The 16,780-nt window shown below is 30.6% G+C and overlaps 1 protein-coding gene across 11 annotated transcripts in view; it reads right to left on the bottom strand.

Moving 5' to 3' along the window:
* Positions 1–16,402, bottom strand: part of LOC118185893 (terminal uridylyltransferase 4-like) — a 153,161-nt gene extending 136,759 nt beyond the window's left edge. For 5 of the 11 annotated variants that reach the window (XM_085823875.1, XM_035355828.2, XM_035355825.2 and 2 more), the window contains exons 1-4: positions 16,181–16,402; positions 15,179–15,314; positions 9,514–9,647; positions 282–465 (exon numbers count right to left, since the gene is read on the bottom strand). In XM_085823875.1, the coding sequence (XP_085680001.1) occupies positions 282–465; positions 9,514–9,647; positions 15,179–15,293 (433 nt within the window). In that variant the 5' untranslated portion in view covers positions 15,294–15,314; positions 16,181–16,402. The other 6 variants (XR_004757681.2, XM_035355821.2, XM_035355823.2 and 3 more) reach the window with 5 other exon arrangements.
* Between the last annotated feature and the right edge of the window lie 378 nt (positions 16,403–16,780).

The raw sequence follows: 16,780 nt of genomic DNA on the forward strand, positions 1-16,780 counted from the left end.
ATTCCAGTTTTAAAATACAATTATTCTCAAAAACTAAGAAAAGAAAAACAAACAAATAATATAGCAATAACATTTGGGCCTGGGTTCAAATCCCGAAGAAAGCATTGTTGTAACTGTCTGTCCCTTCATAGGAGGCATGGTGGCCACCTATTAGGTGCTTCCATAATGAATGGCCACCACTTTTGGCCCTTGTAATGGCACAAGGCTAATGGCAATTAAACAAAGTGGTTTAAAAAATAGGCTTCATTGAATGGATCTAAGAAATATAGATAGATAGATACCTGGAAATCTCTTTCTGATCACCTTATTCAAATCGTTTAGAACTTTCTCAGCTGTATCATTAGAAATCAGTCTCTCTTTTTCAATTTTTTTCAAATAATCCATTATAGCTTCTGTGTGGGTACATGTAGAAGTTGCGCTACGGGCATCATTATTTTCAGATACTTTTTTGAAGTTCTTGTCCTCCTGTGCATTATTAAACATTCAGAATTAGGAGTTACAATAAAAGAAATAAAAAGCTTTTGGCACTTTCTAATTATCCACTTCATAATCAAAAAGCCTAAAATACTATTCATGAGGTAACATATCATGCAGTCATAAAGTACTTATGTGACAACCTATCATGTCACCAAAAGTTATTTATGCAGCAACCCAGGTATGTGTATTAAAGTACAAATGAATTTGCACTTTTGAAATTCAACAGTCATTTTAATGATAAAGTATTTCTTTGGCTCTACTCTTACATGCGCCCTAAGATCACCAAATGTGACAATATGTGTTTTGCGCTGGTTTTTGGCGTGATTTCATGTTGTATGGCAATCCTTTTGATGCTGAAAACTCTTTTGCTTTTGAGTGGTTTAATTGCTCGTTGGTTCTTGTCGTGCATGTTTTGAAATGGCCTATGTTGCAATGATAGACGTGGTGGCAAGATTTCAGTTGTGTATTTTAGACTGTGTGGAAAGTAAATTTAGTATTAAAAGGTACGATGTTGGAGTTGTTAATGAGTCTTTTGTTCACGGGTGTGTTTATGAGGGTCGAAGTGTATTTTTGGAATTTCTTTGGGACTTTTAAAATGGAGTCCGAAATGCGGAGATGCTATGAGAACTCTGACAAAGAAGAGCGCTTCTGATAGTTCTTGTGTGGATTTGAAGTCAAATGTTTGCTGTCAGCGGAGTTTAAGATTTGGATCATGATTTTCGTGTAGTAAATTAACTTTGGAGGAAGTTTCTATTGTTACTTTCAAAATTTTGAATCGCAGAAAGACGTGATATAGCAAAATCATAGAACTTCTGTTCACAGACGTTGTGTGAGTGGTGAAATTTTATTAACGAATGTATTATGGTAAGTGCATTTTATTTTACTGTTTTTATTTTGTAGAATGTTATGTTCATTGTTTTTTTTACTATGAACTTCTGTTGTTATTGTTATTTTTTAAACTGTTTGTAATTTTAGTTATTTTAGTTTATTTTGTTGATTTGTGCACAATGCCTAGATTGAGCAATTCGTAGATGTTTTTTTAAGTTTAAACAGGATGCTGTGTACATGGTATTTTTTGAAATTTATTGTTGGTATCTTAATTTATTAAAGCGAGGTGTGCGTAGTTCATAGATTCGTTCGTTGCCTAGATTGTGCAATTCGTAGATTTATTTTAAGTTAAAACATGTCGCTGTGTACATGGATTCTTGTCAAATATTTTTGGTTAGAAACTTTACATTTTTGATTTCTAAATTTTTTGTTTTTGTTTCGGATTTTTAGCTTAAATTGTGTGTTCAAAATGTGGTTTTTGCAGACATTTTAGGCTTAAAGTTCAAAATTTAGACAAAAAATTTAGATAGTAATATGGCAGCGTGGAGTTTCTCGCCAAAAATGTTTGCCGAAAAATTTGGTGACCTGAGGATGCATATAAAAGTAGTTCCATTTCTTTTTGAACTACAATCGTTTGCATTTGTTTTTGCCACAATGAAAGTGTGAAATCTGCTGAGCAATGGAAAGAAAGCATTACTTTTCTTTAATTATATGAGATTTTCAATAGCACAAAATGATAAAATTAGCATTTCACACATGTGCTTCTTAAATAACCAAATTTTACAGAAATCCAGTGTGAAAAATTGAAAGTAAAATGTTACAGTAAGGGTCAGAAACTAGTTTATTGTTGTACAAAGGAATAAACATCAGTGAAACTCTGTGAAAAACTGGATTATCCCTAAACACAGCTATAGGTGTAATTACTTCAGAAAACTCTTCTATGGTGGTGGTGTATTTAATTACGGCAAAGCACACTAGGGCTATCTCCCTAAGGGTAGGGATGCCTTCGTGGAGGTCTTTCTAAGGGAAACTTGCTCATATACACGTTACACATTGGGAAAACCACGAAAACAATCTTCTATGGAAAACGAAGAACGTAAAAAATAGATGGCACTAGATACACCATTGAAATAAGATATCCAAACAAATATTTCTTCCCGAATACTCTGATGAGTTTGTGAAAGCTCTCCAAACTCAGGACAAGTTCATGACTGTTTAATGGGGTTTGAATAATCAGAAAGTACCAAATTTTAAATTTATTACTGTAATTAAGTTATTGCAATATAAAATGAACTATAATACAAAAAACCAAATATAACACATATATAACTGACAATAGCAACTTTAAAAAAAAAACTGAAGGCTTTCAGATTTTATATTAAGCCGAAAAGTACTTTTTTTAACATTTTGCATGCTACTTTTATTAAATATAATTTTTTTTGCACTTAAACCACATAAAATTCAATTCAACAGCAATATCACAAAATATTTAAAAACAGCATATCTTTAGAATTTCCCATACATGGTTTCGTGCATTGGAGATAAAAATGTCTTTTCTGTACAGTGTTGCCATTGCCCACTTTGAAATTGTTGAGTTTATTAATCAAAAATTTGTTAAAGTTTTAAAAAATTTGACGTAGATAATAAATCAAATTCAAAATTCAGGTTTCCAAGCACCCAAACTCAGTTGGAAGACAACATTATTCAAAATTTGATGGCTTTAGGTACCATTATTTCTTCACATTGTGAGAAATATTCATGCAGAATCTTCATAATTTAATTTCTTTAATTCTAATACGTGGCTATAGTATTTGGTGCAAAAATTTGAAAAGTGAAATGATGCAAAATGCTGTTTTGAGACTAATAGCCTGTTGGGTCTAACACCCCTTTGGGCTAAAAATAAACAAAAAATTTATCTGTAAAGAAATTAGTAATACTTTGAACAAAACTCTTATCAATAACTCTTGTGGATCAACAAGCTATGGATTATGAAAATCATGGTTTCTGAGAAAATTTTTCATACAGAAACATTTCTCAACTCATAAAGAAATGTCACTCTATTTTGACAATGTCATTAACTAGTTAAGACTTTTTTGTTCAAAACTGGAAAGTATTTATCTAATATTTGCAGAATTTATAAAAACTAAATACTTCTTAAATACAAGTCACATATATATACAGGATTTAAATTTTTAAATATTCCCAATTCACATATTATGGCATTGATGCTCAAAGAGTAGCTATTCAAACCTAAGGGAGTATATTTTAATTGGAAGTCACACATATATAGACCATGAATTTTTATATACCTCCAGTTTATAAATTACAGTGTCAGTTCTGAACAGTTTAACATTATTATTACCATTTATGATATTTCAATCTTATACATTTTTCATATTTATAATTTTACAAAATCGAAATGCCATAGCATATAAAACAAATTAATTTGTTCAAAAAATTAATGAATATTCTCAAGTTATTCTGAATGCATAAGTATCATAAGAAATATATAATACTGAAGAATTAAAAGACACACAAAGTTAAACTGATGTCAAAAATAAAATATTGATTCACCCAGAAGGATCTGCAATTTTTCAAACCAAAATATGTTTCTTCCAATTATTTTGTTACTGCTGATAAAGAGTGACTTTCGTTGAAGCAGATGTTAAAAATAATCATCTCTGCTTAAGTTGCATAGCCCTAGCGAGTGTTGCAGCATAATTTTTGATTCCAAACGGTTTCTATATGCTTAGTACTTTTATTTTCATCATATTATGCTCTTTTATTTTACAAAAGGAAAATTATTAGTCAGACTGCTCATAAACTTTGTACTGTATATATATATATATATATATATAATAATATATACATACAAAATGCTATTTCAAACCACCTAAGGTGGCTTGAAAGTTTTAAGCTTTTAAGCATGAAACTTTCAGTCTTGAAAATGACAATCATCTTTTATAAACAAGAACCTAATAAGACACTACTGCTGGAAATCCATGTTACACAGTTCAAGAATTAGCAGACAGACTAAAGATTCCAGAAAATAAAGTACAGGATCATTTGGAAAAGAGTGAGTATGTTATCTGCGATGACGTATGGATGCTCTATACTTTAACACAACAGAATGTCATGAGAAATATACTACGATAAAAAATTAAATTAGCAAAAAACATACTAATATAAAAAAAAATAAAATTAGCAAAGAAATATAAAAGCTCAAAAAGGTTAAAATATCTTTTTTTAAAAAGTTAAAACAAAAAAAAAAAAAAAAAAATTAAGAAAGCAATACAATACCAAATGAAACACCACTATTGAGGCAACAAAACATTAACAAAGAAATTTGCACAAAGCATGACATTATGATCAAAGAGAAATACAAACAAAAAGAGAAACTCACCAACTTCTGAAAATGAGAGAATCCAGTAACCATGTGGAGTGGTGAAGCAAATACTAAAATGCCAGAAGTTGGTGAATATCCAAATTGGAAAAACTTGCTCAGAAATGCCGGTTGGTAGCAAAATTCAAGACAGAAGAGAAATGTGTCACAATAAAACACAAAATAAGCAAAACGACAAAATTTGTGTTCGGCACAGATTTGGTTAAAGACTCTTGTCAATTTCATGGTCAAACAGGCACAGGTCCCTCTTCATCAGAACCAAAATAATCTGCAACAAAGGGAAAGCCATGGCTGTCTCTATATCCAACATAAGTAAAACGAACAAGAAGGTAGCACCATCTGTCAGCAGAAATAGGAACGCAAATTTAAAAACATTAGAAAGGACTGAATTGAAATTAAAGTCATTAACTAAGATAAATCTTTGTGAAAAGCAATAAAATCCAATTCACCCATAGAAGAAGCTGTCTGGATAAGTTTTGCAGATCCAAAAGAAAGTCAAAATTATGATTAAATTTCCATCAATCACAAGTGATCTCAAATAAATGTAACTATTTTAAAAAGTCAGAGACAGAGAAAGTCACAGAACAAAGTGGTGTTTATGTGTTTCAATGAAATTTTCTTACATTTTTGTACTGCTTCATTTGTATTAATGATAGAAAAACCACAAAATTATATGAATAACCCAATAAAACATTCTAAGCTGACATGCTAAAATTACATTCATACATTTTAACATTTAACATTTAAATGCTAAAGCTCCTATTTTAATGTTTAAACATAATTTTAGTATACCAACCTAAGCATTTTATTTCATTTTTAGGTATATAACATTATTGCATATGTAAAATTCATAAAAATCATAAAATCTGAAATTTGACTTACAATAAAATTATTCATTTGAAATCAAATATAAATCATAAGTATACATTCATTAATGTTTTAAGAAGAATACAGCATACTTCAAATTACTTCAACATTCATGAAAAATAAAAGTACAAAACCTTCTTTAGAAAAACTATGTGGGGTGTTTCCAAAGTTTTAGGAACTGGGCTCTAATTCATTTCCTAGAGCTTTTAGGCTACACAAAGGTTAGGTTATTTTGGCTTTAGCCAAAATAACAAGACAAAGAATGGCACAAACTCGGTATCCATGTACCGCCAAAAATCACCAAGTTTTGCCAAAGGGTACCCCTAAAATATACTTTTACCAAATTATTACATCTATTTCAATTTAATCACACATTTTATGAATGTGCAAAGAAATTGAATAATAACAATATAACAAATATTCATTCAATTTATTACAAATAAGTCATCATTAAATGATAATAAAAAAATTAAGTACAGATAAATAAATAAGTCATCATTAAATGGACGTCATTATGATAATTAGAAATTGTAAGTATTAAACGGATATACAACATTTTTACTTAAAATACTCAATGACAATACTCAGAGCCTTTTACTTGCATGCTATATGAACACATACATCAAAAGAAATAAGCCAAAAGAAAAAGTTTATACAAAACATTGAAAAAGGGCACATATACAGCCTATTGAATATAAAATATATTACAGTAAAAAAAGTTCTGCAATTTTTTTTTTTTTTTTTTTTTTTTTTTTTTTTGTTAAAAAACACCATTTTTACAAAACGTCAAAGCTATCTATATTCATAAGTGCCAAATTAAAAATATAAAAAAGGATTTAACAAGGAAATTTTTGTACTATTCATACTATGTGGTTACACCATTTCATTGACTTAAATTCACTTTATAATGCATGATTTCGCTTACTAAACTATTTATAATATACTTCTGTTGTAATAATTAATCATAGTAAATTTTATGTTCTTTGGTTAATTCCATTTTATAATTTTCTTAAACATTTATACTTAGAAAATCCTTAATTTTGTTTATGAAAGTATTTTTAAATAAGATGAAAATCAAATAATTAATTAATGTATACTGAAGAACAACTGAATTAGAGATACCTGTCTAGCAGCACATAGCACCACCTATCGCCTTGAAGACAACTACAATTTGTCTAGGCATGGACTTGACAAGACACTAGAAGTGATTGGTAGCCATACATATTCATGACTCCTGAACAACCTCCTGTAATTCACGAAAATTAGATGGAAGGTGGTTGGTGCCTCGAACATCTCTGTCACTTGCATCCCAGATGTGCTCAATCAGATTCAGGTCAAGTGACCCTGATGACCAGGAAAATATGTGCAAGCCTGCGGAATGTTCATCCAACCATTCTAATACAGTTCGGGAGCGATGGCAAGGTGCATTGTCTTTTTGAAAGATAATCTCTGTAGTAAGCTGTCGAAAATGAACATATGGGAGCAGATGGTCATCAGAGATATCCTGGTAATGTTCATCTGTGCGAGACAGTGCTACATGTAGTAGAGGTCCAATTTCAGTCAATGCGAACACTCCTTAGACAAGGATATCACCTCCATTATCTTGAAGAGTTCCCTGCTGGCAGGAAGGATCTATCTCTTCATGTAGTTTATGCCGTACATGTACTTTGTCATTGGCATGCCAAAAAGTTAATCTTGATTCATCACTCCAGGCTGGCTAGCCGCTGATGACTTGCCATGGTCATCCATGTTGATGTCCGTGGCAGTTGACCCTGGCAGGGATGTTTTTCCCGGAATTGATGTACTCATGCTATACCCTTGACAGAGTGAAGCATGAAAATCTAAATGTCCATACTATTTTCTGAAATGGAATTACCCATTCGTCGGGTCCCAATCAAAACTGCTTAGATCCACACTATTATTTGCTATGCTTTTGACTATTATTCATGACATGAGCAGAACTTCTTATCTTGTCGAACTCCTGCTTACATCATTTGCAAGTCACTTCCAGGCTTGCACACAGCTCAAAATTTGCATAATGCCAGCTATCCCTAATTCAGTTGCTCTTCAGTGTATGTAACATGCATAAACTTATTAACTGGATATAATATCGCATACATAAATTTATTAATTGTACCATACAAAATTAATTAATTGTATCATATACAGTCAAAAGTCGTTAATCCGGACTCGTCGGGACTTCGGCGATTCCAGATTATCGATTTTTCCGGATTATAGATCATCAGTTTAAATCTAATAAGATAGCATACAGAAATTATGAAACCTTAATTTATGAAATAAAGAACAATTATGATCTAAAGGGTATCAAAATTTACAAAAAAAAAAAAGCTTAATATTTATTTGTTTACTTTATTAAACATTTCTTTCAATGTAAGTTGTTTAAGTTGCTTCATTTTTTATGTGATAATACATTCTCTTTAATTCTATAAACAGACATAATTTCTTGTTCAGTTACAAAGTTCCGCTGTTCAAGTCCTATAATTGCTCTGTCGAGAATACCGACTAATTTGTCAATCGAAATTTTTTCGTTTTCAATAACCTCTGTCACTTTCTTCAGTATCGGAAGCGAATTATAATGACGAGGAATTTGATTTAAATCATATCAAAGACGGAGTACATCGAGATGAAATACTACATTTAGTAAGGAATTATAAACCAAATAAAATAAAAACATCTGCCCTGAAGATAAGGATAGTGCTGTGTAAAGACGGAGTACATCGAGATGAAATACTACATTTAGTAAGGAATTATAAGCCAAATAAAATAAAAACATCTGCCCTGAAGATAAGGATAGTACTGACAGATCAACTTCCAATTCATTGTGCACCACAGCGTTAAAGACAAACAAAGTTTAGATAAACAAACATTAAAGTTTAGATAAACAAAGGGTATGCCTTTATCCATTTTTTGCAGCAATTCCACTTTTTGTTTAATGGACTTCGAAACATATTTTCGCTTTGTAGATGATTTACATATTAGTAAATATATATCAGAAATTCTATTTGACGTAATCGAAAGTTCAAGCTTACTTTTATAAAATTGCTCCAACTGTCTGCAAAAAAATAATAAACCGAATCCAATTCAAAGATTAAGGAACAACGCAATCTGCAACATTAACTGAATTAGATAATTTTAGCTTAGCTTATACCGTCCGTTATACATTAAACGCGCATTCGTAAAGGTATTTTGTGCGCGTGCACACGCATATTCGCAGTCGTAAAGGTCGTCAAGGCGACGCATGCGCAGAAAGTTTGTAGCTTTGAGGTTCGGATTATAGATCATTCCGGATTAGAGGTGTCCGAATTAACGACTTTTGATTGTACGATGTACAAATCCAAATATTAACTGATTAAGCAACAGTTGATCTTTATAAAAATTTTGCAAATGCCTACAGTAGATTCACACACTTCAGATCAAATAAAATTTATTATGAAAAATTTATGCTGGAAATCACTAGAGATAGAGGAACTGGAACTGTGGCATTTAAATTTCATTAATTCAATACCACATTCCATTTATTGCTTGGAAACATTTTCCTCATTAAAGGTAAATATTAAAAATTGAAAGATTAGATGATCTACCAGGAGAGGTGGAGATGTAAAAAAAAAACTACAAATCCCTTACTAAAACAGGTTGGTAGCATTGCAAATAATTTAATGATGCTTTTCTTTAACCCACTGCAGATGGCAGTATACGTAGATGATAGACTATCTAATTAATTACAAAGAAAATTTGTTTTTGTCCACAGAGGTTGAAATTACATTATATTCCATCCATCATCTTTAAGGAAAAAAGTTAAGGTATCTTGGTAATTTTCCCTATGCTATTATAAGTTTCAAATAAATGAAGAAAATTACACACAAGTTTTTATAATTTAAAAAAATTTAAGTAAAAATAAAATTTAAAAACATTCTTACATTTTGCAAAAGTATATCTTTTTTCCAAAATTCAGATAGACGAAATGAAGGAAAAGATGTATGTGTATCAACAGCAGTTTCAAAACTCCATCTTTTGTTACTGCACTGGCTTTCAGTGGAAAAATCTTCACTATCTGCAAGATTAAAATGCTTTGAATTAATTGGTTTTAATCATAAAACACAAAATTTACAAATCTCCATCTACAAGCAATTTTCTGAATTTTTCTTACTATTCCATCATTATAAAGAAATACTAATATTCATCAGTTTATTATTTTTTACATTTAAAAAAGGCTTTTTTTTTTTTTTTTTTTTTTTTTTTTTTGTTGCATGTGTGTGCATTTATTAATAACAAGGGTACTTTTCTGTTCCACCGGTGAAAATCTCGCCAACAGACTTTATTGGCGACAACATGCAGTACACACATAAAAAATTTTAACAAATGTTAGTTCTGAGATTTTTTTTTATTTTGAATTAATAAACATTTTAATATCGTTTAAAATTTTATAAAAAGACAATAAATAAAGACAGTAAATTTGTAAAAGGGCATTAATTTAAGAACTTACTATGCTTTCAGGGTACAATACATTGATTCACCGTTTAATATCAAGTGACCCCATGAGATCTCATATCACGTAAACTACGCTCAGTAATTATCTACAATAATTTGAAGTTAAATCTTAATTTGGAATACAAGTTTAAATGCAAGAATTATTTCAATTCGTATGAATAGCTACTCAGAAATTATGTAAAACCGCAGTGCTTTCACTAGTGCAGAATTCACTAGTGCATTCTCATCAGAATTGATGAATTTAATCCTTGACTTTGCCTTTCCTATAATTTAGCCCTCAGGTGAGCAGTATGATTGCATCCTAATTGACTTCATTACCGCAAATGGCATTAGGGCCTAAAATTGAACTATCTGGTAAAAATTCTATGTAATTGTATACCAGTATTGAGAGAAACAATGAATCTGATAAAAATGGCTGGGACTTGCTTTGAAAATGAGGCGTAAAAGGTTACCAGAGAGGATATTCCATTTGGCATAGGTTGTATCATTTTTGGCGACTTTATTGCTTGAGCTGGCAAAATGGAAAAGTACCTAAACGAGTAAATATTGTGCACAATTTAATAATTTATCATCATATTAATAATTCTTTAATATAAATGCTGACTGAGATTTAAACTTTTCATCCCAATTATTTTGACTTTTCGAAATAAGAAATTTTAATTTGATATGATTTATTAAAATTTCGGTTGATCTTTGTATTATGGTAACTTGGCGATTTTTTGGTGAAAATTTGGCGACCAACTCTGCTACAGCAACCCTCTATTTTTTTTTTTTCCGCCGCCATTTTGTCTTCACGAAGTAAAACATGTTTCTTTTCTTTTTATTTACTCAACACTTTTTCCAACAATCTACTAGCCGAATTACACTTATGCTAGAAATTTTATCTAACAAAACTGCTTAATCATGACAAATATTCACTGCAAAATTGGGAAAAAGTGCACAATAGCAAACTCCTTGCGCGTTTTTCAGAATAGCACATACACATAAACCATTTACACGTCAACTTATTTTTACTTAAAAAAACATCCCAGAACTGCACAAAAATGGCATTGCGCACACTCTTCACTATATCCATGTACACTGCTTTTTTCTCATAAATTAGAAACATTTCATGAAAATACATGACAATTTTCTGAATCTTTAAACCCGGTAAAAAGAACACATATGAAATTACCTGATCGCGAAAAAGTTTACACCCTTTCCAAATATGAACATTTCCACGTATAAAATAAATAAAATATCCCAAAACTTTTACCTCTACATTATCTATTATATTACAAACGTCACCAACTAATTCATACCGCAAACATTACAAATGGTTACAAATACTTAGTGTCAAATATTTAAATTATTTCCATGAACGTTTACTTCCACTCTAACGTATATCAAATTCTACAAACATATAATTCACAAAATAACTATCATTTAATTAAAATATAATTAAATTCAAAAACACTACTTAAAATATAAATAAGCACATACATTAAATTAATAAAAATTAGCTTACAATCCTAATTACTTTAAACTAAATCCTTGCTAATAACAATTTTCCAATAATACCAAATTACTTTAAACCTTACATTTAGAACAATGCATAAAAATAATATCCTCAAATAATTAAAAATACTAACTTACCTACTCTTCTTCAGAATCTTGCTTACATGGTGGATACACTTTTATTATTGATTCAATAATATTATTGAACGATTTTTTCTGCGAATTTTTCCTCCACACTTCCTCCGCTAAATAAAAAGCAAAATTCTCTTTATCACAATGCCTCGGAATGGTGCTTTTTATAGCACTCCCCGTGCCCTCTATTGTATTGGTATGTGCACCTGTTTCCGGATCTTTAAAATAATATTAGACAGCGCCATACAATCCGAAAATTATTCAACACTACTTCACACAACACACAATGAAGCTTAATACAAAATAATATACTGCCACAGATATTTTTCCAAATTCCTCCCCCCCTTTTCCGATTAAAGAACTGTAATTCGTCCATTAATATCACATGACATATCTCATGATCTCTCATTTCTCTCACACAAAATAATGCGTAATCGGAACTGAGTACTGCTCACATTATTACCAAAGTCCTAGGTAGTAACCTTTATCGCTTCCAAAATGTCGCCAAACTACCAGTTACCATATTCCAAAGATCAGCCAAAATTTCTTTAATAATATTATTTATTTATTACCATTTCGGTTGATCTTTACATTATGGTAACTTGGCGTTTTTTTGGCGAAAATTTGGCGACCAACTCTCCTACAGCAACCCTCTATTTTTTTATCCCGCCGCCATTTTGTCTTCACGAAGTAAAGACATGTTTCTTTTCTTTTTATCTACTGAACACTTCTTCCAACAATTTACTAGCCGAATTACACTTATGCTAGAAATTTTATCTAACAAAACTGCTTAATCATGACAAATATTCACTGCAAAATTGGGAAAAAGTGCACAATACCATACTCCTTACGCGTTTTTCAAAATAACACATACACATAAACCATGTACACGCCGACTTATTTTTACTTAAAAAAACATCCCAGAATTGCACAAAAATGGCATTGCGCACACTCTTCACTATATCCATGTACACTGCTTTTTTCTCATAAATTAGAAAAATTTCATGAAAATACATGACAATTTTCTCAATCTTTAAACCCGGTAAAAAGAACATATATGAAATTACCTGATCGCGAAAAAGTATTTACCCTTTCCAAATATGAACATTTCCACATATAAAATAAATAAAATATCCAAAAACTTTTACCTCTAAATCATCTATTACATTATACACGTCACCAACGAATTCATACCGCAACCATTACAAATACTTAGTGTCAGATATTTAAATTATTTCCATGCACGTTTACTTCAACTAAAACGTATACCAAATTCCTACAAACATAAAATTCACAAAATAACTATCATTTAATTAAAATATAATTAAATTCAAAAACACTACTTAAAATATAAATGAGCACATACATTAAATTAATACATACATAAATACCCATTTCGAATTCACTTTAGTTACGGCCATGGGATCCAAAAATTCACGAACACTGTTTCACACAACACAGAATAAAGCCAAATACAAAATTTCCAGATTTTTCCCCCCTTTTCCGATTAAAGAACCGTAATTCGTCCATTAATATCACATGACATATCCCATGATCTCTCATTTCCCTCACACAAAATAATGCGTAATCGGAACTGAGTACTGCTCACATTATTACCAAAGTGCCAGGTAGTAACCTTTATTGCCTCCAAAATGTCGCCAAACTACCAGTTACCATATTGTAAAGATCAACCAAAATTTCTTTATGATGAAACTTTTATTTGGTTTCCAAAAGATGGCTTCACCAGTCTTCATTAGTCAGGATATAACTTGTTAAAAAATAATAAGGGCTACATAAAAAATAGTGTGGTTATTAGGATTTTTCGTGGAGGAACCTAGAAAAATTACTGTGCTTTCATCAGAAACTAACACTGTTTGCCAACTGTAAATGCTAACTATTGACTATTTTTGAGTACATATTTATAAATGCAACTCCCCCCCCTTTCTGATCTTTCATAGCTCATTAATTAAGAAAATGCATATAACGTATTTCTGAATAATATATGATTTTCTCATTACAAAAAATTCCAGTCAAATTCAGGAATTCGCAGGCAATCTTCAAATTCATACATACTAAAAATAACAAACATATGATTGCTAAAAGAAACAAAAAAGTACAGTCAAAAGTCTTTAATCCGGATGTCTATAATCTGGAATGTTCTATAATCCAGATGTCAAAGATACAAACTTTCTGTGCATGCGTCAACGCATGAATGAGCATAATACCTTTACGCATGCGCATAATACGTTTGTGCATGCGCGTTTAACGTCAAACAGATGGTATAAGTTAAGCTAAAATGATCTAATTATCTATTTCAGTTAATGCTGCAGATTGCATTGTTCCTTAATCTTCTAATTGGATCCAGCTTATTATTTTTTGCAGACTGTTAGAGCAATTTAATAAAAGTAAGCTTGAACTTTCGATTATGTCAAAAAGAATTTTCAATTGTGGAGCTACCAAAGGATCTACAAAGCGAAAGTATGTTTTGATGTCCATCAAACAAAAAGTGGAATTGCTGCAAAAAATGGATAAAGTCTAACCATTCCAAAATCTGTTTATCAATTTCACGATGCTCTGCGGGAAGGGGGGGCGTAACGGCACGCCATGAATTGGAAGTTGATCTGTCAGCACTATCCTTATCTTCAGGGCAGATGTTTTTATTTTATTCGGCTTGTAATTCCTTACTAAATGTAGTATTTCATCTCGATGTACTCCTTCTTTGATATGATTTAAATCAAATTCCTCGTCATTATAAATATCCCGAATACACATCAAATAGTTTTCTGGTTGCAATTTCTAATTTCAACAATTTCTAATTTTCTGGTTGCAATTTCTAATTTCGTAAGCTTTACACATGTGTGCGTTGAAAGAAATGTTTAATAAAGTAAACAAATAAATATTAAGCTTTTTCTTTTTCTTTTTTTTTTTTTTTTTTTTGTAAATTCTGATACCCTTAGATCATAATTGCTCTTTATTTCATAAATTACGGCTTCATATTTTTAATTTTATAATTTCTGCATGCCATCTTACCAGATTTAAACTGATGATCTATAATCGGGAATCGTCGAAGTCCCGACGTGTCCGGATTAAAGACTTTTGACTGTATTAAGACAGAACAAGCTGGATATTTAAATGAAAATGCCATGATTCCTCGATTGGTAATAAATCAACCGAGTTTCAATGAATAAAGTTTGAGTTGCTGTTTTGAACTATTAATGAATAACCCCAAAAGAAAGTCAGTAACCAATAAAATATTCATAAAAAAATTTGCATTTTTGTTATTAATATTACTGTATGCCCATGTGAACAAAAATGTAATGTTAAAAAATCAAATTCAATAATTCTTAAAATTAAAAAACCACAAACATTGTAGGAAAAGAACTAATTAAATTAATATTTTTGATAAAGGCTACATTAAAAATTCAAAAATTATATATTAATGGAAAATGCTATGAAAATACCAACACTTTTTTTCATCCACTCCTACTTTCTTATTTGTGTCTGATTGTATAATTTCTGATGCAGAGGCATATAAATGACTTTTAACTTGTCCTTCATTAGCAGGTGAACTTATATCCATTGTATTTCAGATGGATGAAACCTAAAAAGGATAACTTTAATATTACATTTCTCTTAATTTATTTCCCTTAATTCATACAGAAATAACAACCATAAGGGAGAAAAAAACTAAATTATAAATTAGTAATCATTAAATACATGAAATTTTAAATCAGGAATTCAAGCAACTAATGAAACCAATAATAGACAAAAACAAATTTAAATCTAAAATTAAAATTAAATTTAAAGTCTAAAATTGCAATATGCCATATTTAATTATAAATTTACTACACTGCTCACTCTTCATTAGTAAATACTTTAATAAATATGTTCTAACGATAACCACATGGATAAATTATCAAAAAAAAAAAAAAAATCAACAATTTGTTTATTTATATAACGATATATATAGCTAATTTTTAATTATTCTTAAACAATAATTTAGCTCTGTTAATATCTTTAATTTTTAATAATAAAATGACACATCTTAGTCATGAAGTAACTATTACTGAGCTCCCCTTCAATAGCATTAAAACCCTCTTATCGAGCTCAGAATTTCAGTGAGACTTTTTCCAAGTTTTTTACAGCAAACAATCCTTCAGAAATTCTTTCTTCCATATCGACATATGGTTAAACAAAATGAGCATTTTATAATTATTTACAGAAGAATGGTCATACCAATGAAGTAATACACCATAGATTCCTAAAATTTCGACGCATAAATTTCGGCATTGTTAGCTTACATTCCTAAGCAAAATACGACAGTCAGCTTTAACTGGTCAAAGATAATGCATTTAAACACCATCCGGATGGAAATGGAATCGTTGATTACTACGTAACTTAATAGATTTTTTTCTGTTACAAGATTAAACGAAGGAAACCATTTAATTGAAATACTAACTCTTATACCTAAAAAATGTCGCCACGTTTTTTTAAAAATTGGAGCTGCGTTTTGTTTACTTCGTCGGAACAGCTGGTTGTCTGATTATTTTCACGCTTGCCTGGAATTTTACAGATAACTGAGACCCTGAACCCGGAAGTTTACCGAAAATATGTACTTTTTGCCATGATGTCTTTCGAAATCGCTATAGCAACTTAAGGTTACCAGAATAAATTTTGAAGCCAAGTGCATTGTTCAAAAGCAGCCAGGGTTTTGATCCAGTTATATTTATTGCGAGGCAGTGGTAGTGGATTGTTAATTCTTTCAAATTCTTAAATGAACAATATTTACATCATCATCAGATTTCAGCTGCAAAATGTAAATAAGCTCTGTTGTTGGTCGTGGAAATTTTAGGGCATCTGCAATTATTACAGTCAAAAGTCGTTAATTCGGACATCCATAATCCGGAATGATCTATAATCCGGACCTCAAAGCTACAAACATTCTGCGCATGCATGCGTGTAAGACCTTTACGGCTGCGAATACGCGTATGCGCGTGCGCAAAATACGTTTGCGAATGCGCGTTTAATGTATAACGGACGATATAAGCTAAGTTAAAATTATCTAAT

Source organism: Stegodyphus dumicola, chromosome 9, assembly GCF_044657685.1.
Source record: "Stegodyphus dumicola isolate Sdum_Otavi_A_Nest chromosome 9, ASM4465768v1".
Taxonomy (NCBI): domain Eukaryota; kingdom Metazoa; phylum Arthropoda; class Arachnida; order Araneae; family Eresidae; genus Stegodyphus; species Stegodyphus dumicola.